Below are 24,521 nucleotides of genomic sequence, written 5' to 3'. Positions count from 1 at the left end.
TGATTCATAATCACCTCCAAACTCTTCCAGTTTCTTCACGAATATATAAACCAAGGGTAGGCAACCTGTGAGACATGGAATCCTAACTTCAACATTTCTATCCAATGAGTGTGCCACTATCAACAATTATGGTAAAAAATACACAAACTACGGGAATATGGTCTAATTTTCGCGTACCAGTGAATATGCCTCTGCTTGTCAACTGTGGCACGTGTGCTATTGGTTGCCGACCCTGATATAAACAAAGTGCCTTTCTAGGTTTAGGAAGTTTGTAAACTAAAAATCGTCTTGTTCTGCACGGATCGCAACAATATTTTATTTTATTTATTTTGACAAAATAAAAAACAAACTTGCTTTAAGGAAGGGTTTAGACCTGCATCTGTTTTACAATAATTATATTACATCTTTTTCTACAAACCCATAACAAAAGAGTTAGCAACATGGAATTTATTTTGGAAATGTCCCCCCCAACCAAATATTAATGGTAATCTTTTTAATAAACCATCTAATGGAAATCACACAAAGTCCGTCATAATGTATTGCTGGGAATTATATGAATTTATTTCATCTGAAATTCATTTAGCTGGATCGGAAATGGTTTGAGTGAAGATGGTTATTCTAATAATTGCATCTAGTTTGGCGATGTCCTCATAATTAGTCTTATAAAAAGTAAGTAAGTTTCAAATTTCACTGCATGTATTTATTCGCTCTGCGACCACCAAATGAATTATTTCATTGATTAAAATCTTATTTGATGTATTTGCTAATTGTAATTTCAAGTCTGATTTAATTATTACTCTAAAACCAATTACTGTACAACTTAAAATGAATTAACAGTAGTACTCAATCAAGAATTAAATACAAAAATATAGCTATTAAATCAAAGTATTAATTAATTATCTTCTCAAAAAGAGAGTTATCATTTCATTAATATTGTATTTTGTGCAAAATACCTTAATCTGAATAATTTATGTAAAAAAATAAACAGCTCCATCAAGAGACACTTTTTTCTCCATTATAATATAAATATGATGGCACTGTAAAATAATTGACAATCTGATAACTATGTCATGGATATTCCCTCAAAAATGTGTTCCTCCAAGGAAGTTTCATAAGAGGTCCTTTCTCGATACTCAATAATATGTAAGATTTTATACGATTACAAGATAGATCTGAAAGGAATAGAAAGATATCTACTATAATATAATATTATAGTTGTATCCCCCTAATAAAACACGCAGAGTATTTATTTCAATACAGATAAAAACTTTTGACATCAAATAAAAGTTCTTCAGAATTATGAGTTACGTATCTAAGGGCATTCATATTAGACCAAACTCCTGGGCATTGAAGGGCAAGCTTATTTTTTGAGCAATTAAGTAGATTTTTTTAATAAATAAGATTGATTCCCCGTTTCTCAAAGTTTTTTAGGGTATGTGTTGTTGATTCAAAAAATAACCATAAAACTTAATAGTCCAAAAAAGCGAATGATTGTCCTAAGATAGGGGAAAATGTAAAAATGTTATCTATCTAAAAGTTTTACTAAATTCTGGAGTTATTTGAAGAATTAATAAAGTAATTCGAAGTAAAATATATAATAAGGGTAGGTCTTAGTTCTATACAAAAAATATCTCCTTCTTCGACCAAATTTAATCATTTATTGATAATTGCTTTTGAAACACTCTTTCAAGTTTCCTCTTCCAAAAATGAAATTTTCCGGAAAAATATTTCACCATACGCTCCACAGCTCCATAATTAATTACTTAAATCACTAATAAGAGTTTTCAATGCACGATGGGATAATTTACCCCTTATGAACAAGAAATATTTTTTATCTTGTGTGTTCTACTTAATGAGCCATCGTAAAAAAGTTATTGATAATTTTCCATCTTTATAATTCTTGAATATATACAAACTATTAAAATATGAAGACTTGAGAGAAAAACTGAGTAATTTTAAACCAAATGGTGACAAACTATTTTCAAAGGAACAAACTAACCCTATTATTTTTATGTGAGTAATAAACTTCCTATTTTTGATTTGTTTTGTTGCATTCCTCCAACGAAAATGATTTTCTTTATAAAATTTCCTCTTTTGTTTTTTTATTAAAATTGTCTAAATTAAAATAATTACTAGCAAAGTGAGAATCACTGTCTAAGCTGTCAAAAACATTTAAAATTATAAAGACTTTAATGAAGATTCCTAGGTAAGATGGAATAAATGTAATACAATAATGTTTACTTATACCCCATCTGACAAATGGAGGAAGATTTAAAAATATATAAGGTCTACAGAAAACAACGATCAACAAGAGGTCTAAGGACTAAATAAGTTTAAGAACCTCTCTTATACAGCAAGGACTCATTCCGTACTCATAAAATTTAAAAATATAGCGTTTACGTGACCTCATAAATGAATAGACAGCACCTTAAACTGGAGGAAATATAATAACCTACGTTTTTAAATTTAGTACATTCTTTTCAGTTTGATGGTAACATTGTTTGTTCAATTGTGACGTCAGTGAAAATGCGCTATTGGACTAGTACCATCATAAAACTAATTTTTTATTAAAAAAATATCCAATGGTTTATTTGAAAGATTCGTTTCATATTCTACAAGATAAGAATCAAGTGTTTCATTCAAACTCTTAAATCAAATTATTTTATTTTTCATTAAATTAAGTACAAATATATTATCTATGTTAAATATGAATTATAAATGAAGTTTTTGAAAGAAAAAATATATATAAATAGAATAAATCTAATTTTTAATGCAGAGGATCAGGAATAATTATAGATAAGTATTTATAAAATATTTTTTAGTAGAAATGAGGAAAATGCAATAATCATAGCAGTAAATAAATTCATTCCCATCGAAGAGGCACCATTACATTTATCTCCAGTACATAAACAGCGTTCAAAATCCCCTTTATTGGGTCCATCGGTAAAACGAGAGTTAATGCATTCATCATTTTTTTCATAATCTATACTATGACATCCTTTAGAGATCAAATGTTTTCCATCTGAAAAAATAATACGTATTAAATCATGATTGTTAATTGTCTAATTATGGGTATTTATTTAATTGATAAAATCCTTACTTTTATAGTAGAGTTCTTTTTTGCAAGATACAACGTTGGAACCACAGTTTATTGAACTCATACATTGTTTTTCACTTTCAACTCCAGTACATGAAAAGCAGTGCACTGCATCAGACAAAGGAATAGCAGCCAAGGCACAAAAAAGAAGAAAAAGCTTGAACATTTCGAAAGATGAGAATCAACTGAAATGTAATTTTCTTAGTGCTACAAAAATAAAAACCTTGGCAACTGGGAATATATTTTATACGCATTTAACTCAGCGTACAATTACTCATTACTGTGAAGGCAATTTCTCTTAGAAACACACAGGTTTGTAAGTGTGCCCAAAGTTGTACATCCCACTTACCAAGAGCTACAATTGTATCATTCCTTTTAGGTTAGGTAAGGATTTTATAATTATAGCAATGATGATTATAAGATCCTTCTTAAAGTAGTTGCATAATAAATGGTAGGTTAATATTTTTTTAAATGAACTGAAATAAAATATTTTAACCATTGTTTATGCCGGTTATCTTGGGCCAAGATAATCAAATTTTATAAGAATAAAAATATTTTTTTAATTTTGATAAAGGAAAATGTTGAACTATTATACATTCTGATTTATGGTAATATAGTTAATAAATTATTTATTACAAGGATAAGATATTGTGTCATAATTTTTCTTGTCACTTATCGATAAAAACAAAATAAATTTTATAAATATAGCCATTTCGTAATCTCATCTTCTGATCAGTACGTTCTTCTACTGATTCATAATCACCTCCAAACTCTTCCAGTTTCTTCACGAATATCTAAACCAGGGGTAGGTAACCTTTGAGACATGGAGTCCCAACTTCAACAATTCTAACCAATGAGTGTGCCACTATCAACAATTATGGTAAAAAATACACACAAACTACGGGAATATGTTCTAATTTGCGCGTGGCAGTGAATATACCTCCGCTTGTCAGCTGTGGCATGCGTGCCATAGGTTGTCGACCCCTGATCTAAGCAAAGGGCCTTTCTAGGTTTAGGAAGTTTGCAATCTAAATATTGGCTTGCCCACTATGGATCGCAACAAGCTTATTCTGTCTTCTCACAAACAACGTTCTACATGAGCATACACAGCAGTCGCAGGTGCTCAAATTTCGTTGTTAAGCAACAGCTGCATGTTTTACGAAATCTACAGACGCTACACGAGAGAACAAGGGTGCTGAAAATAATTCAAATTATTTTTAGTGTTAATTTATTTCAAAAAAGTGAGAAATTGTCGTCCCTTGATCCCTCTTTTTTCCTGCGCATAAGCATGCTAACGACAATTTATTTGAATTGTAAGGAGCTCAATTTCACAGAGATAAACACCACAACATACTATTGTTTAAACTTTACCTTTTTTGCTCGAAAATTTTTAATAAAGGGACGCAACTCCTCTCACGCAAAAAGTACAAGTATGTATTTTGTAATAGTGACAAATCATGGCTTATGAGTAATTTATAAATGCATCTCATTACATGTAGCTATTTGTTCATTAAGAAAATTTCATTTCCATGACTTTTGTATCAAATACAGTGATGATCATCTTTGATAGTATGCAGTATGACCATAATTAGCCTTGAGGATTTGTAGATGTTTTATAATTGTAAATCCTTGTTGGACTCAGAGTAGAATTGAGGATCGTCATCGGAGTAATTGCTGTTATTGTCCTTCTTTATTCATTTTCCCCATCTCCTTTGTCACAGTTGATTGTAGCAATTAAAACTCATGACAGGTGTGCTGATCTCCTCCAAAAAAACCTTCCAATTGTCAGGGTTACCATATTAATTTTCGGTTTCTATTTTGTAACAGTCTTAAAATACACACAGTTTTCATCAATAATTATATACATCCATTTGACCAATTATGACTAAACCTTTTCGGAATAAATATACATTGTTGTACTTTCTTTTAATCAAATCCCTAGAATGCCCTTAATATTATTGTCTACAAATAAGTATTTTGTATACTTACGTTGCACAAATATGGGCAAGTCATAATTCTTTAGTGGGGTATCAAGCCAGTTTCTCATATTATAATAATTGTACATATTTTCATCCAACGTATACTTTTCAGAAAAAATAATGTTATCAACGAGTATGTACAATTGCATGTCTAAAGTAACTTTATAATTTGAAAGAAGTTTATTTTTGATAATATTATTCTTTTTTTTAAATATTCCTCTGAAATTATGATATCGAATTATTAAATAAGATTTTGAATGGATGAAAAGGATTTGTTGTAGGTTGGTCACAAAACCTAAGTGATATCAGCGTTTCAATACCACAATTTCCACACTTTTTTGATTAAAAAAATTCAGGCAAAAAATGGCTTAAAGAAATTTGCCCATATATACAGGGCGTTCAAAGGTTTATGCTTTGAGTTTAAAGAGGGGGAGTGTAAAATACAGTGAGGACCGAACATAAAAATATCTGAAACGCCCTCAATATTGATAACATACCTATTTATTACCATTACAATTTGTCAACTTCTTCACGTCATAACTCTATGTATTTTATTCCTCTGTTCTTATTATAAATTACAATTTTATGCATGTTTTTATAAGCTATAATTAATATATGAGGATGGTCATGGAGCTAGCTCAGAAACTTTAAGGCTATCGATATTCAAGTAATTTTATGATTTAATAACTTAGTAAGATATCGTATATCAATTCACCGATACCACTGAGTCACTATAGGGACGTTTGACGTACAAGAATATCCCCTACAGAGCCTTCTATCTCCTCAAAACTTGATAGGATCTCATATTATATATACTATGGTAAAGACGAATTTCTCTGTGACATAATTTTCTTGTGATATAAACATTGCTTTGAGCTTAGGTTGTTCAGATATCATAATGTTTTCAGTAATAAATAACGTTGTCCATCCTGTTTAGTTTTGCTACAAAACTATCGTCGTGCATATGCAGACCTGTCGTGTCGGACTTTTAACAGATTGTACTGATATACCGAACATCACTAATTTATTTTGTTTCAAAGAAATATAATCTATATTATTACATTGAATAGGTATATACAATGCACACCCATGACTAAATTAATCAAATATAATGACGAGACGAAACGAAACGAAATGTATGGAAACAAATGTTACAAGACGGATCATTTCGTATTGCGCAGGGAGGATCATATTATATTTGAATAAAAATGTTTAATGGAATTTAGATGATAACTTTTCTCTTGCAAAGGGGATTCAAATTCATTCTCAGGTTATGGTAGAGACGATTTTTATACACATAAACAAAAAATACATCTAATTTTATCATTTATGTTTACTTTTATTAACACATTGGCTGAAAATTCCCGAATTTCACAAAGAAAATACCTCCCCTTTCTTTGATTTTTTTATTCGCTTTATGAAGCAGAGTCCCCATAATTCTTTTCAAGCTCTTGCTTAGCTTGAACAGTACATTTTCTTATCAAGAAGCAGAGTAAAATTAAAACGCGAAATTCTTTTTGATCCATTGTTTTGGAAATAACAAACCCTAGAACAGATTGTCTTGAAAATTTGACAGATGTCTTTAGAAGATTTGGTTCTAACTGAAATGAGGTGGAAAACAAATAGAGCCATATTTGTTTCAAGTCCGATACTTTTTGGTCTGTGGTTGGTCATATTTTTTTCTAAAATAATATCAAATCATATTGACAAAATAATTTACAAATACAGACGACACAAATTGTGACGCAATAAAGACTAGGTTAATTAAACATTCCCTCAAAAACTGAAGACTCACAACAGGACATCATCAATGAGTTCCAATACTATCTGGAGTTGGACAAAGCTCCGTCATTCAATCTCGTTTAGGAGAAAGTGTATTTTTTCTGCTTAAAATTTAAATGACAAAACCTAAATGAGTGTATACAATGATTGCTCTATTTTCAATTCATCAGCATTAGATAATGTAGATAAAGCCACATGTAACAATGAGTGTCTCTTCTAACTAAACAGAGTTTATTATATAAAAAACAACATTTTTTTATTTAATAAAAAACCTTGGCTTAAGCAAGTGTTTAAACCTCTGTTTGTTCTACAGACACTCCATTAAATCTGTTTCTACAAGCCCATAACAAAATAAATTACCAATATGGAATTTGTACAGGAAATGCCCCCCTCTTACTTATGTTAATTAGTTTTCCTTTAATAAAACATTTAGCATGTTACGTAATAAAACAGAAACAAAGTCGTTCAAGATTATTAATAGTTATTTTGTTCATGCTATTTAGATTTTTTAAGCAGAAAAAATACACTTTCCCCTAAAATTAAGTTGAGCTTTGCTCAGCTCCAGATATTAGAACTCTTAGAATTAGTAGATAAATGAAGGGTGTTGTGGTGCCTGTAGGCTGAAACTCCCATTTTTAATTGTTATTTTTAAGCCAAAGAACACAAATATGAACATTAAAACTTGCGAGGAATGTACGTTTGGCCTTCAAAGCGTTCTAAAAAAAATCAAATATTTAGAGTAAAGATACGATTCAGTGCCATATTTTGACATCCAAGATCTATATACATGAAAATCAAAGTAAATAACAAATTGAAATTCAGCATTTGAAAAATGAATTATTTTTTATATTTTAATTACAATAAATAAAAATTGCATATAACCATTAAAAATCGAGTAAAATGAAGGGCCTTACTTAGAAACTAATATATTTTTCAAGTGCTTATATCCTAACTGAAGTATTAAAATAGACCTCACAATTTAATTTTAAAAAAACTGCATTGAAAAAGGTCGATTTTGATTTACTTTTGGTCAATTTTGTTTTTAATATTTATTACGGAATTTTCATAAAATAAGCTAGTTAGATTGTATTAAATATCGATTACAATAATATTTCTTGATGTTTTTAAAACTCTTAATGTGTTTTTCAACAGTAATATATCCTAATATTATTTAAAAAAATAGATGTAAGGGGATTAAAACAAGTTTATAGATGCTTCACATTCAAATAAATTGATTAATTGATAGATATATTACTGATTCAATTTTCGTACCCGGAATAATATTGTAATATATTGTCACGCATCCTAAGTATTTTATTTTGTTAAATTTCTTAATAAATATTGGGAATGTATTTAATTTTGGTACTATTTGATATCTTCGATACAAATAATTGTATGTCTATAATCTATATGCTTGAATGGAATTCAAATGAAGAGTTTCCTCACAATTTGGTCTGTGTTATTTTGGCGTAAACATTGTATTTATGTGAAGGTTTGAGCATAAATATTTTATATCCATTTGTGTTCACTAAGATTGGAACAAATAATAAAAATGATTAATAATATTACATAACAAAATTAAGCAATCTCGACAGTTTCCTGATTAATTTCATATGTTAAATATTTACTGTATAAAAAGGAAGACTTTATTTAAATGGAATGACTAACTATTTTTCCTCCCTATCGTAAAGAATCAATACACTGTGTCCATTGAATACCTATATCAATCTGATAAGGTTATGTTGTATGTGTGTGATTCACATTTTGCTTATCTTTCTTTGAACAATGATTAAAGACTATATCAAAAGCAAATAAATGAATCATGTAGTAAAATTAATTGTACCTATTTGCACTAATTTGAGTCATCGTAAAATAAACTTATTTTTAATTAAAATGAAATCATGTAATTCGATAAAATATATATTGAAGCTACTCAACACATATTATAGTATTGTGTGGCTTTTAAGAGATTTACGTAATTCAAATCGTATTTATAACATTTTGAAAAGGATTGTAGTATAATCTATAATAAATAATTATGAACTATGAAATTATAATTATATTATTGAACAAAAATCCAGACAAGGAGCAAATCAACTTCATATACACATACAAGACAATATTTCATAGACATATTTGAGTAAATTTTAGTCTTTACAATCAAATTTGAGGGATTCTTTAAGATACTCAAAAGTTTTAATAATACATTGAAACCTTTATTTGATTTAATTGACTCATATTGGCCCCGATATATCCATGACAGGGCCTTTTTAAAGGGTAAATAAGATTAATTTGTTGATAGAAATTGACAATAGTTTTGCGACGAATAAAAATGTGATTCACACTCAATTTATGTAAAAAGTATAGACATACTACATTTATATAATAGTAGAAAATTATAATACATATTCTTTTAATTTATAAAGAAAGTAAAGTAATAGATATAACGGAACATTGTTTTGATAAAAAGTCACGCAACCTTTGGCTGTAAAATATTGTTGGAAAAACATGCAATGATTTTAAATATGACATCTTAATTTAAACGCCTTCTTTTTATAATTTATAAGAATGATGGGATGATTTTAATAAAATCCCGATGCCCATTTGTATTCTTTAATATTTTCAAATAATAGTTAAAAAAATAATATTTTCCTATAAATTTCTAAATATTACAATTTATAAAATAAATCGCCTTCCTTAATTTAATGTAAATAATATTTATAGTGCCGCGAGCTGAATTTCGTTGCATAAGTATTTTCGAGTTTCTAAAAAAGACACTTGAGGAATTACGAGCTTTATTATTCACTCGCTTGAATATTCGTTACTCGCTTGAACACTCGTTACTCGCTTGAACACTCGTTACTCAGCCTAGAGGTAGGTTCACTGAAGTGTTTACGCACTCATTTAGAACGCATAATTTCTCCCTTTTCTTATTATTATCCTCGATTCCACCTTTACTGCAATAGCTCCTTCTATATTTTGAGGACTTTTTGACAAAGCCTCTCCTTTTTTTAAATAATTTTAAGTATTTTCTTCTTCTTCAAGAAAAAAAAAAGAAAAACATAAGGAAATTAGATACAAGAAAGATACCGATAAAATTAGGACAGTTTCATCGGTACACTGTTCGAATTAGTGTAATTTACTCTCAAGGTCAAACCATATAGTTATAAGGCCATTACTACCGTTATGTCATGGAAAAACAAATACATTACTTAATCAGTTAAGATCAATGGAAGTTTAATTATGATTTTTCGCCGGGACTTTAAGGAAGCTTTTCGTCGCTCTTCGTTATATCCATCCAGCGAGCAAGCACTATATACATGGAGAGTTCACGCATTTTCTGGTAACACATAGGCTGGTATTAACAATCCACTTTAATATTTCTACGTGGTTAAAAAAAAAAATCATTGATTGTATGAGATTATGGTCATGGGTAGTGATTTGATTGATTATACGACCAAACGACATCATATTTGGGAATCTATCTCATGTATTCATGAAGAACGTTCGTTTGCTAAGAAGAATCCCTCTATTCGTCTCCTAGTCTCAGTTTTCCTATTTCTTCAGAAAGAGTTCCAAGGTGGATTTCGAGTGACTCTCATCATCTTCACTTAGATGCTAATGTAAAAGGTGTGCAAACCTCGGAATAGGTTTCCTTAGTGATTAAGGAACGATCAAAGAAGAAAGTGAAGAGTTTTTATCGATTTGAATGAGGATTGGATTGGACAAACGACAAAATCATTATTTCTATTTGAAATAATTACTTTCTCCTCCTAAATAAAGGCAACGGTAACATCTATCAAGAATTCATTTGCAAACTTTTCATAAAAATAAAATTAATATGCTAATTGGTACCCGGCTGATCTTTTCTGCAATGGAAGAAAATATTGAAGTTTTAATATTTTGTTGTAAATTACAAAGTATTTTTGAATTCGACGCTCTGGACTCATACTTATCATTTATTCTTAATTTTTAATCATGGAGTGTTAATATTTAGTACATACATGATGATCTCCAGATGGTCCTTTTAATTGTCCTAATAATTTTATAATATTGAAATTTATTTATTTAGGATATAATTGTTTTTTTTTCAGTTAAAAGTATAATTGCAATTATTTATTTTATAATAGATGGGGTTTGGCTAATTTTAGATTAGAGGATTCAAGTTTATTCGGTTACTTGTTAGAATATTATTACAATATCAAAGATTTGAGATCATTTTTAGTTACATTTTATTTACTAACTATTCGTACAATTGTATAATTTAGAAAGATGAAGTGCATCAGGAAAGGGATGTTGAGGATTCAAACAGTTCTTCAAGCTGGTGGCTGGTAAAATTAAATTCAATTTTAACCTTATTTTTAGGATGCAAAAGTATATTTTTTGCACTTTAGAAAAAATAGTTTTAATTTCCGGCCAAACTCCCCTCCCCTTACCATAAAATAAAAAATTTCTTATAAATACTCATTTAATTAAATTTCACTATATTCTTGTGATTTTTTTTCCTACATTTTTATGAAGTATTTATATTATCGAGGAATCAAAATACAATTTATAATGCAGTGTCCACTCTACCTCCTGGCCCATTGGGGTTTTAAAATAGTTAATAGTTATACCTAAATTATTTTTTGGCTGAGACATAAGCTCAAATTTATATATCGCGTTTCTGACGACCACCAAGCACCGAGTAGACTCAAACATTTTGACTATTGTATCACCAGTATTTTAATCCTGTTTTTAACTGTAATTATGAAGTTATCCAAATATTTAGAATCTATATAAGATGTTTGTCTAATATGATGAAAATATCAATGACGGTTGATTTAGGAAAAAAAAAGAAATTCAATCTTGTATAAAATATGAGGAAGAAAGAAAATCGATCCAATGAGCAAAACTGAAGAAAAAATCGGTCCATAAAGTGAGGCCTAAAAAAATCAGTATATCAACCAAGACCAATTACTATCGGTTCAAAATGTGAGACTGGAAAATATCTATCCACTGTCTAAGACATCATTATGTACCGAAAAATCCGTCTAGAAAAAAATAACTTAAGATGGAATCGAAAAAAAAAATTGTTGGTGGACAGAAAACAGGAAAAAGCTACTCTGTTTTTTAGGACATATTTAATACACCTCTGATTATCAAAAATTTATTGAGGCAGTAATTTTTCTTGCAAGACAAAACTGTTTAATCCTAATACAATGTCACCTAATAAGTGTTGGTATTTTTATGATAAAAAATAATATGTTTTCTAAGTTTTTGAAACTTCTTAGTTAACAAGTTTTTTTTTGTTTTTTTTAAGGGGCTGTATGTATTCTGTATAATAATGGCAGCGATGATTAAATTAAAGAACGTATTCATGAACTTTATACTTAAATATGTTGTAGTATATTTGAGCTTGAAATAATTATATTTCACTGCAGGAAACGTACTTTGAGAGAAAGTGTAACTATCTACATACATATGTATAGGGTTGTAAATCGTAAGTACTTTCGTTGTATACAAAAAAATAAATGAATAATTACGATGGTAAGTCTTACAATTTGAAGAAAGTCTACCTTAGCTTCTATGACATTTAATAAGATCAGCTGCAAGCAGCTATAATAGATAGAAAATAAACATGAGTCCTACTCCTATCAAGCATTGGTAGGAATTACGTGGTTGTCGTTCCTCAATTTTACTTTGAGTCCATCACTTATACCTATTTGGTGTAGAAAAAGTAATGGGACCTTCTAAAAATACCATTTGAAAAGGTGCTGTTGATTAAATCTTTAAGTTCCGATTATATTTGAATAGATGAGATTCTTAGCCCTTGATTGCCGTTCATGTTGGTGACAATTGATATGTTATATGTCGCGATAGAGGTAAGAAGAGCCATCAGAGGCAATTTAATCCGGGCTGGGAGGACCATCTCGGACATCATGAAGGCTTAAACGTCAGCAAGGTCACAGTTTGTTGGATCAAAAATTGTTTGGTTTATCGGGACAACCTTAAGGCCATACCCATGAGTGGAAGACCCACCAAATTAAACCTAACGATGAAGATGTCATAGTACACCAAGAAGAAGAATGTGCATCACTCTACCTTGAGCTAGGCCATCCAAAAGGCTGGAGGATGGTCGCTGAGGAGAATTGAGAGGTCTCTCCTATCTCAACGTCAAAAACCGTGTCAATAATCCTTGAATTATCGGAAGTACAACAGCAACCGGGTAGTTTTTTTCTCTGATGAAAAGACCTTCACCATTGAGCCCGTCTACAACAAGCAAAATGATCGGGTGGTAGTATACTTTGGTAAGGCTGACAACAGCATCATGTCAGTCACAATGAGCAATCCTCCGGCCTCCAGGATAATCTTGGGTTGCGGAATCAACTGTAGAAAAATGCCTCCAATTTGGTTTTCTGTTGGATACAGGCTACCCGCAGCTGACTACTGGATTATGTTGAAGGAAAATACAGTCCCATAGATCACCAAGATCATGAAGAAGTCCAACAATGTCACGTACGTATTTTAGTAGGACGGGCTCCAACCCATACTACTAATATTAAACAGGAGTGGATGGATAGCAACATGAACCTTTGGTCTAAGAACCTTTGCCCTCACAGAGCCCAGCTCTGAAACCACTGGATTACTCCATTTGGTGGCAAATTGAGAAGAAGGGATACAAAGTCCGCCACCCAAATATTGACCATGAAGACCTCCATTAACCAGCAGTGGATGATCATGAAAAAAGACTACGTTGTCCATGTATGCAAGGGGTTCCGGGATTGGTTGAGGACTTTCATTGAGGCTGATGGTGGCAAGATTCATAATTAATATGCATAGTTATAGTAAAAAATGTTAAAAAGTAAAAATTTCAAAGTACAACATCATCCTCATCAATTATTAGCATTTTAATTACTACTTAGAGCTAGGTCTCAGTACTTTTTCTAGACCCGGTCCATATTGATACTATATAATGTCATATTTTTAATACATTATAGGGCCAATTATATCTTTCGAGATTGCTTCTTAGTATTTTAATGACGAAAGGAAAATGTTCAAAAGAGACAACCGATCATATTTTGTGGGATTTTAAATCTTTATTTAAAATTTATTAGGGCTTTATTAAAATGGTTAGTACATTATTCAATAAACAACTGGGTAAAAAGATTTCTTCTTCACTTCAAATAATGAGAGAGTTGATGTAATTATAAATAAAACGCAATATATAGTCTATAAATGACGGACAGTAAAATAACACAATCTCTTTGGAATTTCACATATTGCTTATCTTTATGCGAATATTCTATTGATGAATTAAACTTCTTTTATCTTTTTAGTTCATCGTCCAATTGATGTTATTTCTTAATTATTTATTTTAAAATAATCTTGACTGTGCCATATTTTATAATGGTCTTTTTAATTTTCGTTTGTCAACATGTTTTTACGAATTATTTTTCGAGTATATTGTGTTATATTACAATAAGATTGTAAATGTTTAAATGCGTGCCAATCAAGGCCAATAAAAAAATACATTATAAGGTCAGTTATATTTATTGAAACTAGGAATGGAGTGTTATATTTTTGATAGACAGTAGGGTTTAAGTAATGTTGTGTCGATCCTTATTGAAAACTGAAAACGCCAGTGCCGTCCAGTTTACTCTCGGTCCAGTCCAGTTCAGTCCTAAAACCTTATAAAGATATTATTAACTTGATGACGTCACAAAACTTTATTTCTTCTTTTATTTCATCAGTTCTAGTACCAATATTCCGAAGGACCGGTCCGAAGACTAGACTAAACTAAAAAAAAAGGGATTGAATATCAAGGTCATATTATTTTCCACAATTTTTAATACGACAACCCATACCTTAAAAAAGTTTGAGACACGGGGAATCGATCTTGTTGTATGAAAAAAATTACCTTAATAGCCTAGCCCTCTAGAACCTATGAACTTGGTCTGATCTGAGTTAAACATAGCCGTACGTAGGTAACTTTAAATTTTAAACAACTTTCATTCTATGTCTAAAGTATGTATCTGTCTCTGTTTTTGAAATAAATGCGTTTGTATTGTTGTTATTCTAAGCGGGATGTACGTCACACATAAATTATTTTAATACAATGTAGGATATTATTGCAAATGTATAATAGATGCAATTTCATCAAAAACTTATGAAATCTAATTAGATTACCAAAATTCGCCTTCACAAATTGTCAGAAATTTATATGAAAAATAAATTTTGATATTTTTACTATAAAAAATGACAAATTATATCTTATTGAACCCCCAAACTCATATTGTTGATAATTTTTTTTTTAAATTATTTTTTCTCGAAGCAATCTATTTTATATTTATGATTTTAAAAAGGATGGAATAGTTAAAAAATGATACATAATTTACATGTTGTATTTTTTATAACTTTTCAACTGTTTATCATATAATTAAATATGTTTTATTTTGGGGTTAATTTTTTTAAACAGTACACTAACAACATTATAAAAAGGATGTTTAGTAACAAAGGGTTGACGGTTGCAAATTTTAGTTTCAAAGAAAATAGTGGATAAAAAAAATGATCACACAATTTGTCTTTTTATAAAATATTAAATGCATCATATTATACTAACTAAATTAATATATGCACTCTTAATTACAAAGTTGAAATGGGATATATAATCATAATTAGATGAACATCAAAGAACACATCTCCTAGAAGCACTTCATTTATAGTTAAAGAATCAAAGAGACGACTCTATACACTTGATTAATTATTCAGGATAAGGAATATTTGTTTGTGTTCAATCAACTTTTTTTTCTCACTGATTCTATGAACATTATAATTTTGAGTTCATGATCATCTCATATGAAAAAATTATTTTTTCATTCCTTGTGATCTATTTAGTTCAAAATATATGTGAAATATACAAACTATGTCACTTTTTCAGCACAGTTTAATCCCAATTCATCGACAGCTGATATCATCGCAGTTTTTTTTTAGAAATGAATTTTCTCCTATAATAATTATCCAATTTTGGTAAAAATCAATCCCAAATGAACCAGCACCGATTATTTTTAAATTATTCAGTATAATCGCTTTTGGTGTCAGTAAAAGATTCGACTCGAAACAAATCTTTTAGCGGATTCTGAAATTCCTCCTATCCTGGACATTGGCCTGTTTTTGTGTACAGGAGGATCTGTTAGTGTGTCACTCAACTGTGTTCCACACTAAAAAAGTCCATGAATTGAGGACTTGTGAGCCTAGAGACCAAACACTGGCCAAGAAAGTAAAAAAAAAAAAATATGACAACTAGGTCAACGTTTTATTTTACAGTCAACCTCCACACTCTTCCAGCTCATTCCAACGTTCCAGATAAAGGACTTGTGTAAGCAGTTTTCAATCTCAATATTGTCTCACTTGATGCAGATCGCAACAAGGACACTTTGACTTTTCCCAGATTGTAGAGTAAATACCGGGCCGTGCAAAATTATTTACCGATTTTTGTTCAGAACATATCGCGGACAATAATGACATTTCGAATGACTTGAGAAACAATTATTCATACATTTTTAGAATAATAAAATAGTTTGTGATCAAATTTAATCAATGTAGACACCATTTGACTCAATGACACACGTCAGTCTCCACGTGCCCTAGATACAGAAATCTAGTGGGTTCATATCTGGGCTCTGATGGGGCCAGTAGTCCTTGGGTCAAAAGTTCATGTTGTCCTTGAGCCACTCCTGAGCTTTCTTGGAAGCGTGGGCGGGTGCTCCGAAGGAGAGTTGCCGACTATTGATTTGATCCACGGAAGGACCTTGGCTTCATGGTCTTCCCGTTGGAGGCCACGACACACAACATCATTACCGAAGCAGGGTGCTTTGTTGTTGCCACATAGCGGTGCTTATCTTGCACATCTCCAAAGCTCACAACACGGTCATTTTGCCTGTTGAAAATAGGATCGACCGTAAAAGTTTTCTCATTTGAAAAAATGATGATGCGTCCAGATGAGCTCTTGATATCATTCAAGATTTTCTGGCACGCTCAAGTCTGACTTCTCGTTGACGTTCAGTTAGCAGAGGGCGTTCAGTACGCCTCAGGGACTTTCCTCCAGCCCTTTTCAATGCCCTTGAAATAGTTGATCTCGACGTTCCCATCTTTCTGAACATGTCGGCAATGGACCCGTTGGAAGTCCTCTTGAACACTGCATTTACTTGCCTTGTTGAGACAGTGGGCTTCCTGCCAGCCCCAGGGGAATGCTTGAGATCACTCCCAGCCTCCAAGGGATTGGAAACGTTGTAAATTGGCTTCAACGAGGCCCCAACCTGTTCTTTAATGTTGTTATGAGGCACTCCCTCTCGGAGGAGGGCTGTAATTTCGATCCTCTCTGTTTCCTGATTGGGCATGGTCTCACGTGTGGAAGTTGTTACACTCTCACAGGAAGGATTTTTTGTTTATTTTAACAGTAACAATACGAAACAATCAGATTGGTTGCCACCAAATCTCTTAACAGTATATTTACACCCTCGGTAAATCATTTTGCACGGCCCGGTATATGGCTGTTTGGTGTCATTTACTAACGCCCAAAACAGCAAACAACGTCCTCCCTGCTCATGTGCTCAAAGTGCGTTGTTAAACAACTGTCGGACACTAAATGAATATGAAGGTGTTATTCTACTATTATAAAAAGTAAACGGTATTTCTTTATTAGCTCTCAATTTTTCTGCTTCTTCTCTGATTATCATGATATTAACATTCTATAAATTTTTTTAAAAGTTGCATTATAAAGCCCTCAATTAAATTTGGACCCGTTGGAATCAAATGTTATGCTAAAATGTTTATTTAAAAGATGCATTAACATAACTTCTTTTATCTAAAAGGCAATAACACAAGTTTTATAAATCAAAAAAGCTTTATTTTGCTTACATAATGATGTTATATATTTAAAATTTTGTCTTACATAGTATTGTAAATCATATTAAATAGATGACGTCAACCATCTTATTTTCCAAACACCGAATAAAACCAACTGTGGTATTTTAAAATCTAGTCTTTTTTTATTATCATTAAGAATTTTCAATAAAAGAGTCAGAGGGATAGTTTTTAACAACAAAGAGATGCAAAACTTAGTTTGCAATATATCTTATTTTTTTAAATGTCGATGATTAGTTGATTAAACAATTAGTTATTAATGGTTTTGCAAAGATAGTAAAAAATTTGGTTGTTCCGGGAAAACCCGGGTTCCTATTGCTTGATTGAAACAATCTGCACTAATTAGTAATTCTTACATGACACTAAATCTGATGGCAATAATATTAGCTCTTTTTTAATGTTATTATTTGTTTAGTTAGATTTTCATAAATACTTATTATTATTTTTTAACTAGTATTAGTTTTTCCTTTTTTTTAATCAAATGTATTTTGGGAATATTAACTATCTATGGCAAACGCACGTTTCTCACAACTCCAACACATTATAGAGACTGAATGTATTTCTCAAAAAAACTTTTTAATCTCGCCTCTTAAATGAAACCATGTCAAACCCCGTGTTTACCCCTCTACATCCTAATTGCCACAAATAATATTATTGGAACCTATATAATTGAGGTGGTTTCACAAGAAATCCATTATTTTTCCAATAGATAGCTACAATAATGTGTATTTCTCATTGTATAAGAGGGGTCATTTTATTCTAGATGGTGTTAGAAAGATAAAATTTTGTAATAAAACATTTCTTTTACTTTTTGTGATTGTTTGACTCAGTATTGTTTGACCGGTCGCCAAAATATGGACACCAGTAGAGTGGAAATACGCCATATTTATAGTTTTTCTTCTACAATTGGTAAACCACAAGTCAGGCTGCTGAAAATATGAATAATATTTATTGTCGTAATAATGTAATAGCCAGTGAGATGAAATTTTGTTCTTGCCAATTCTGTTTCAGTAATTTTGATGTCAAAAGTGCTCTGGCATGCCTATTGTCAAAAATGTGGATAAAATAATAAAAATCCGTAAAATCCGACCGTTATGTAAGCACTGTTTTGATTGCCAATGAGATAAACATAAAAAGAAAAGAAACTTTAAAAAAATCATAATAATTACGGGATTTTTTTTACTCATAGATGAATTCTTTTTTGGCTTAAATTCATGTGTATAAAATGAGTCTGCCCTATGTAATTGAATATCCCAAAACTCTCTTGACTCATAAAAAATAGGCAACGATAAATGTATGTACTTTTGTTATATACTTAAGTAGTTACTTTGATCATACATTTGTACATAATCAAGTTCGGAAAAGGTAACAAGTAATGGTACACACATTTAAATTAATTTGCTCATGATTAAATGACGAAAGAAAATTATTTATAATCACATCAATGTACATTTGTTCTACTGGAAGCATACACATCTTTAGAGTTTTACAAAGTACTAGCATGTATCTATATTATAGATTTTATTTCAAATTATTTTATTAATACATACTAAGACAAACTCGCTAATCATATTACAAATTCCCTATAATTCGTACTTATTAAAGATACATAAATTTAATATAATACAATATTATAGTACAGTAGAATGTACCCGTATTATAGATTTTAATTCGAATTATTTTATTAATACATACTAACAAACTCGCTCATCTTCTTCATAATTCCCTTTTTTTATATTAGTAATTTTTAATTTAATTTTTGTGTATTTTCAAACCTACAACCGACACCTTAAAAATATTGAGACGCGGGGAATCGATCTTGTTTTATGAAAAAAAATCAACTTAATAGCGAAAAATCAAACTTGCCCTCCAGAACCCAGAAATATGGTCTCCTCAGAATTAAACATGGTCTTAAGTATGTAACTCAGAATTATGCACAACTTTTATTTTAAGACAAAAGTATGTATATGCCGCCATTTGTGAAATCCTTGGTTATGCGTTTTTATCTGCATAACTTACAATAATAATATTACATTATAGTAGATAGTATGTACCCGTATTATACTAAGAAAAACTTGCTAATCTACGTGACATATATACATATACCTACTATAATAGTATATTATAGACAGTATATATCTAATAATCTTCTGGGAGTAAAAAGCCACAAGGCAGCACATATCTGATATCCTAGATGTTGAAGTTGAATTGCTAGTATCATGGACATTGAATGTGGATCCATCGAAATAAAAAAAAGTTATATTTCTAATCTCTTAAAATGAATCATGTAAAGATATAGAAATTGTTTGAACTATAACAGATAGTCGAGAATATAAATTTTCTCCTACGTGGAGTCTAGTGTGGCAATATGTATTTATTCATTACTACATTTATATGAATTATTTATATTGTCTGATAAGCAGTTATTTATAGCTTTTTAAGAAAATATTTGTTTATCTTCCCATGAATAAAAATATTTTATGACCTTTTTTTTCACCGCTGAATGAATAACCTTATTCATATATAAAATGGAGAATCTAAAAATATTCTTTAGGTATTTAATACTGGGATATAATGTACTATGTATTGTAGTACCTATAAATAAATATTCATGCATGTTCGAGTGCAGTTTAAGTCATGTTTTTCTACATGGTGTTATAATACAAGAAAATATCATATTTACTTGCATACGTATTTAAATAATAGTAAAATAACCGTTTTTACAGTTTTTTCACAGGGTTTGAAATAATTTCAAATATATATTTTGTTCTTTGGTACTTATTGACAGGGTCTAACAGACAAATCCGGACAAAGGTTGACTTAATCAAGATCAATAACGAGAGTAACATGGTCATGGTCTACAGCCTTTATGTAACAATATAAACATAGACATACCATTTTTCTCAGATTGTTTGTCGTCAGCTGCCCCCCCCCCAAGGCGCTCGATCCTTTACATAAAGCTGGCACAGGTGTTTCTGACTTGAGTAGAATCAAACTTCTGGGCCCTGAACACAATGCTGGTCTTCTGGGTCTTGAACACAATGCTGGTCTTCTGGGCCTTGAACACAATGCTGGTCTTCTGGGCCTTGAACACAATGCTGGTCTTCAAGGCCTATGCAGAGAAGTAGGACAAAGCAAGAGACTTGTTTTCTAACTCTCCCTAGGCGTATATGTCCAAAGAGCTTGTGTAGTCAAAGCTGGGAGACCCAGTCTTGACGTCCAAGAAATTAGGGACATTTGCTATGAGCCAATCTTGGGCAATTTTGGCGACGTGCGCCGGCATTGTATTGGATACTTGCAGCCTGACGAAGTCTTGTTTATCCACATATAGACAGTCGTCCACAGGTACCCTGTGTTGTCGATAATAGCCCTGGTGTCGATTCCTGCTCGAGATAATGTAGTAATAGTCGCTCTTTGCGTCCTTTCAAAGAAAGACAAAGAAATATTTAGTCTACTTATAGCACAGAAACTAATGAAATACCATTCCAAAAAAATTAGTTTAAGCAAGTTTATTATAGTTTAAGAATTTGTATTCAAGATCGAAAAAAAATATGTACACAAGATATTACTGGGATTGTCAGTCTCTTAGGTGTATAAAACCCAAAGGAAGTAACAAATGGTACAATATATTTTTTTAGTTAAAAGTCAGACTAATGTATCTTTTGATGTACAATAAAATTTGAATTATCAACATTTACTAAAGTAAAGATACTTAATTATTATCAATTACAATTATTCGTTTTAAGCTATAACAAATTAATCATTTTATGATAAATGTAATGTAATAATCTTCTTTTTTTAATTTTTCTAGGTAAGTGCATTCAGCTCTCATCCAAATAATATTATTACTCTTCTATTCTCAGACTGGTATTGATTTTTTGCATAAAAGTATAAATAGTAAGTGTTATAGTTAGACTCACATTAACAGGAATATGTATACTGTATATGTAGGATGCATAGATAAGCAAAAATTGTTGGTCTCCCCGGTATATTATACCATATACATATTTAAGTTTGAACTGAAAACTTCATTAAAAACGAGTTTGTGAAGACAATGAGAAAAAAATTAAATTTATTTCTAGTTAATTATAATTAAAATCGACATTTTTTATTAAATATGGCCTCATTGAGCCTCAATAACGGCCACCACTCTCTTTTTGAAGGTCGAACAAACCTTATGGATGTAGTCTTCTGACAACTCAATCCATGCAGACTTGAAGGTGGACTTCAAAGATCTCACAGACCTGTGATGCTTGTTGCAGGCAGTTCCCTTGACCTTAGCCTAGTTGGGAATAATCCAAATGATTAAGGTCTGGGGAGCTGGGAGACCACAAGTTCTTGGGAACATTCAAAAGAAACTTGCCTTTAGAAAACCTCTTCTCCTTTATGGGCGTCGTAATGAGATGCTTCTTCCTCCTTACTCTTAATTTTGCTCCCAAGTCATCTTTAATGATCCTTTGGACCGTCACCTCGCTCAGATTTACCTTCATGGTTATACTTCGAATCCTCCTGAATGAATTTCTAGCAAGGCGATATTTGACACAATTAATCATGGACTTGGTTCTTACTTTTAGTTTACGACCTCATTCATATTTTTTAGCAACTGTTCCTTGGGTTTCACATCACTTGCTCATGACATATATTGCCATCTGGCTTATTTTGAGGTCGTTGGCAATTTCAGTTAGGGTTTTCTGGCACGTGAATACTTGCACAATGAGAAATCTTTTTGCTTCCATTTTATTGTCTTTGAAGATACATCCCATATAAAAACAACTATAAAAGAATATTAGAATACAACGCAATCTCACTTTTGTAAAAATTCTTATCAAAACTCGAACTGTCAGTATTTTTTTAAGTGTGAGATTGAATATAGAGCATTGAGTACTAATATATTCTTTGAAAATCAAGAAAAAAAGAGGTAGATAATTTTTTTTAAAAGATTATTCCAGCCATAAAAATAAAATAAATACCATAACAACAGATGACATAACCTCTCGTTTATAACAATCTCCACAATAAAAACTTCGTTGCTCTATATTAATGGCTATGGATAGTGTTGAATCGGTTTGAAAAGACCTCAGTCCAGTCCTAATAAAATTTGACACTCTTAGGACCTGTATATATCGGTATTTTATGGTAACTACATCAGCTGAAATGCCATAATTACTAAACATGTCCTATCAGCTGTTCAGCATAACCTCTTAAGAAAGAGACAATATACTTGAAGTTTAAAGTAGAGTGTGTGTGGCTTAGAGGGTATGCTACTCAAATATTATATGGTATAGTAGAGGGTTAAAATCAAAATCAATGTTAGCCCAACTTTTCGGATGCAAGCGTATTTTTCAAGCACTCTAGAAAAAATAATTTCTAATATCCATCCAAATTTATGTATAGCTACATCAATCCAAAAGTATACATTACGAATATTAAAATACTCGTTATGGTATTTGCTTGCAAGTTTGATACCCTCCTTCAGCAATATTGAATTCTTATCTAAGACAAAAAAAAATTTCATATCTTTCTTCATAAACAGTTTCCTTTGTCCAACTATGTATACATGTGTTTTTGGTACTCGACAAACAAGTAATTTCTATTACTTTAGCCACTTAAAGTAAAATTTAGGCGTGAGCTCTGATACTTACTTGATTCTATTTGGAGGTCAGTACAGTGGTTTTGATTGTTTGAGTATGTTAAAGTATTTCGCTGTAGTACATTTTTTATTTTCTTCAAAAGGAAAAATAAGGATAATATGATAATGCATTACTTGAGAATAGAGACTTTAATGAAACTTTTTTAATTCAACAACAAATTTTAAAATTCTAAAAATTTGGCAACATTACTTCAAAATTGAAACTTCCCTGAATCCCTTAATAAATAGAGAATGTCGTTAAAAAAAGTCATTTTAAAATGGCTGTAGAGGTCAAAATCCCCTTTGAAGACTGACACTTTACAAGCATAACTTTTTTATTAAAATACAACGGAAGATCGAATTAACAGATCAGCTTAAAAATTGCAAAGACAATAAAATCCAAATTTATAAGCAGTTGACCTGCAGTTTCACCTTTGACCTTTTATATTATCTTAAAACTATACTTCATAAACTTAAGATGTTATATATCTATTACTTGAAGGATAAAAAGGATTTAATATTTATGAATTTCGTAAGTTACTCCTTGTTACATAGAAAATGTTTTAATACCCATTCATGTATCAAGAAGTAATTTTTGGGGGTAGAAGGGGTTTTGCTCGGAAAATATTTTTTTTTGCTAGTGTGCTCAAAATATGCTGTAGTATCCAAAAAGTTGGGCTAAAATTTAATTTACTCATTTTCATAAATTAACACCACTCTTTAGTTATAGGTATATTTTTCGAAAACATTTTTGCCGATATTTTGCTTATTTATATTTAATTGATAGTGGATAAGATAAGAGGGGGAAATGGGACGGATCTAACACTATCTATAGTAGGATGATAAATCGAATAGTCTAAACATGGAATGTGCACACTTCTTTTCCTTTCCTTTCTTTGATCAACAATAGGCTATTTTTCTATTAGTAAAGTAATTATGGAATAAAAGAGAAATTTGAATTAAAATAAATTTGGAATAAATCTCTTAAACAATTAAATTAACTTTATTTTTTAATTATTATTCTGATAAAATAAAAGATTTAATCCCTTTATTCGCACGATTTTTTGAAGGGACCATGTACATTGTTTGAAATCAAGTTTTAACATTTTTGCGCCCTTATGTTCTCACA

At 30.8% G+C, this 24,521-nt stretch overlaps 1 protein-coding gene and 1 long non-coding RNA gene across 7 annotated transcripts in view; one reads left to right on the top strand and one right to left on the bottom strand.

Moving 5' to 3' along the window:
* The window catches only part of LOC121115278 (uncharacterized), a 467,901-nt gene that overhangs the window by 382,054 nt on the left and 61,326 nt on the right, over positions 1 to 24,521 (top strand). The window contains exon 4 of one of the 6 annotated variants that reach the window (XM_071889004.1): positions 21,575 to 23,272. The exons of 3 other annotated variants lie outside the window; for them this stretch is intronic. In XM_071889004.1, coding sequence (XP_071745105.1) covers positions 21,575 to 21,603 — 29 coding nt within the window. In that variant the 3' untranslated portion in view covers positions 21,604 to 23,272. Of the gene's footprint in view, positions 1 to 21,574; positions 23,273 to 24,521 lie in introns of those variants that run through there. 2 more of the 6 variants (XM_071889003.1, XM_071889002.1) reach the window with 2 other exon arrangements.
* On the bottom strand, positions 2,648 to 3,373 carry LOC121120198 (uncharacterized). Its single transcript, XR_011780421.1, has 2 exons — positions 3,101 to 3,373; positions 2,648 to 3,022 (listed from the first exon to the last, which is right to left on the bottom strand). It is a non-coding gene; the product is annotated as an uncharacterized lncRNA (long non-coding RNA).

This window comes from Lepeophtheirus salmonis, chromosome 1 (assembly GCF_016086655.4).
Source record: "Lepeophtheirus salmonis chromosome 1, UVic_Lsal_1.4, whole genome shotgun sequence".
In the NCBI taxonomy this organism is placed as follows: domain Eukaryota; kingdom Metazoa; phylum Arthropoda; class Copepoda; order Siphonostomatoida; family Caligidae; genus Lepeophtheirus; species Lepeophtheirus salmonis.
Note: the sequence above shows the minus strand (reverse complement) of the source record. Positions and strands in the feature narration are given on the sequence as shown.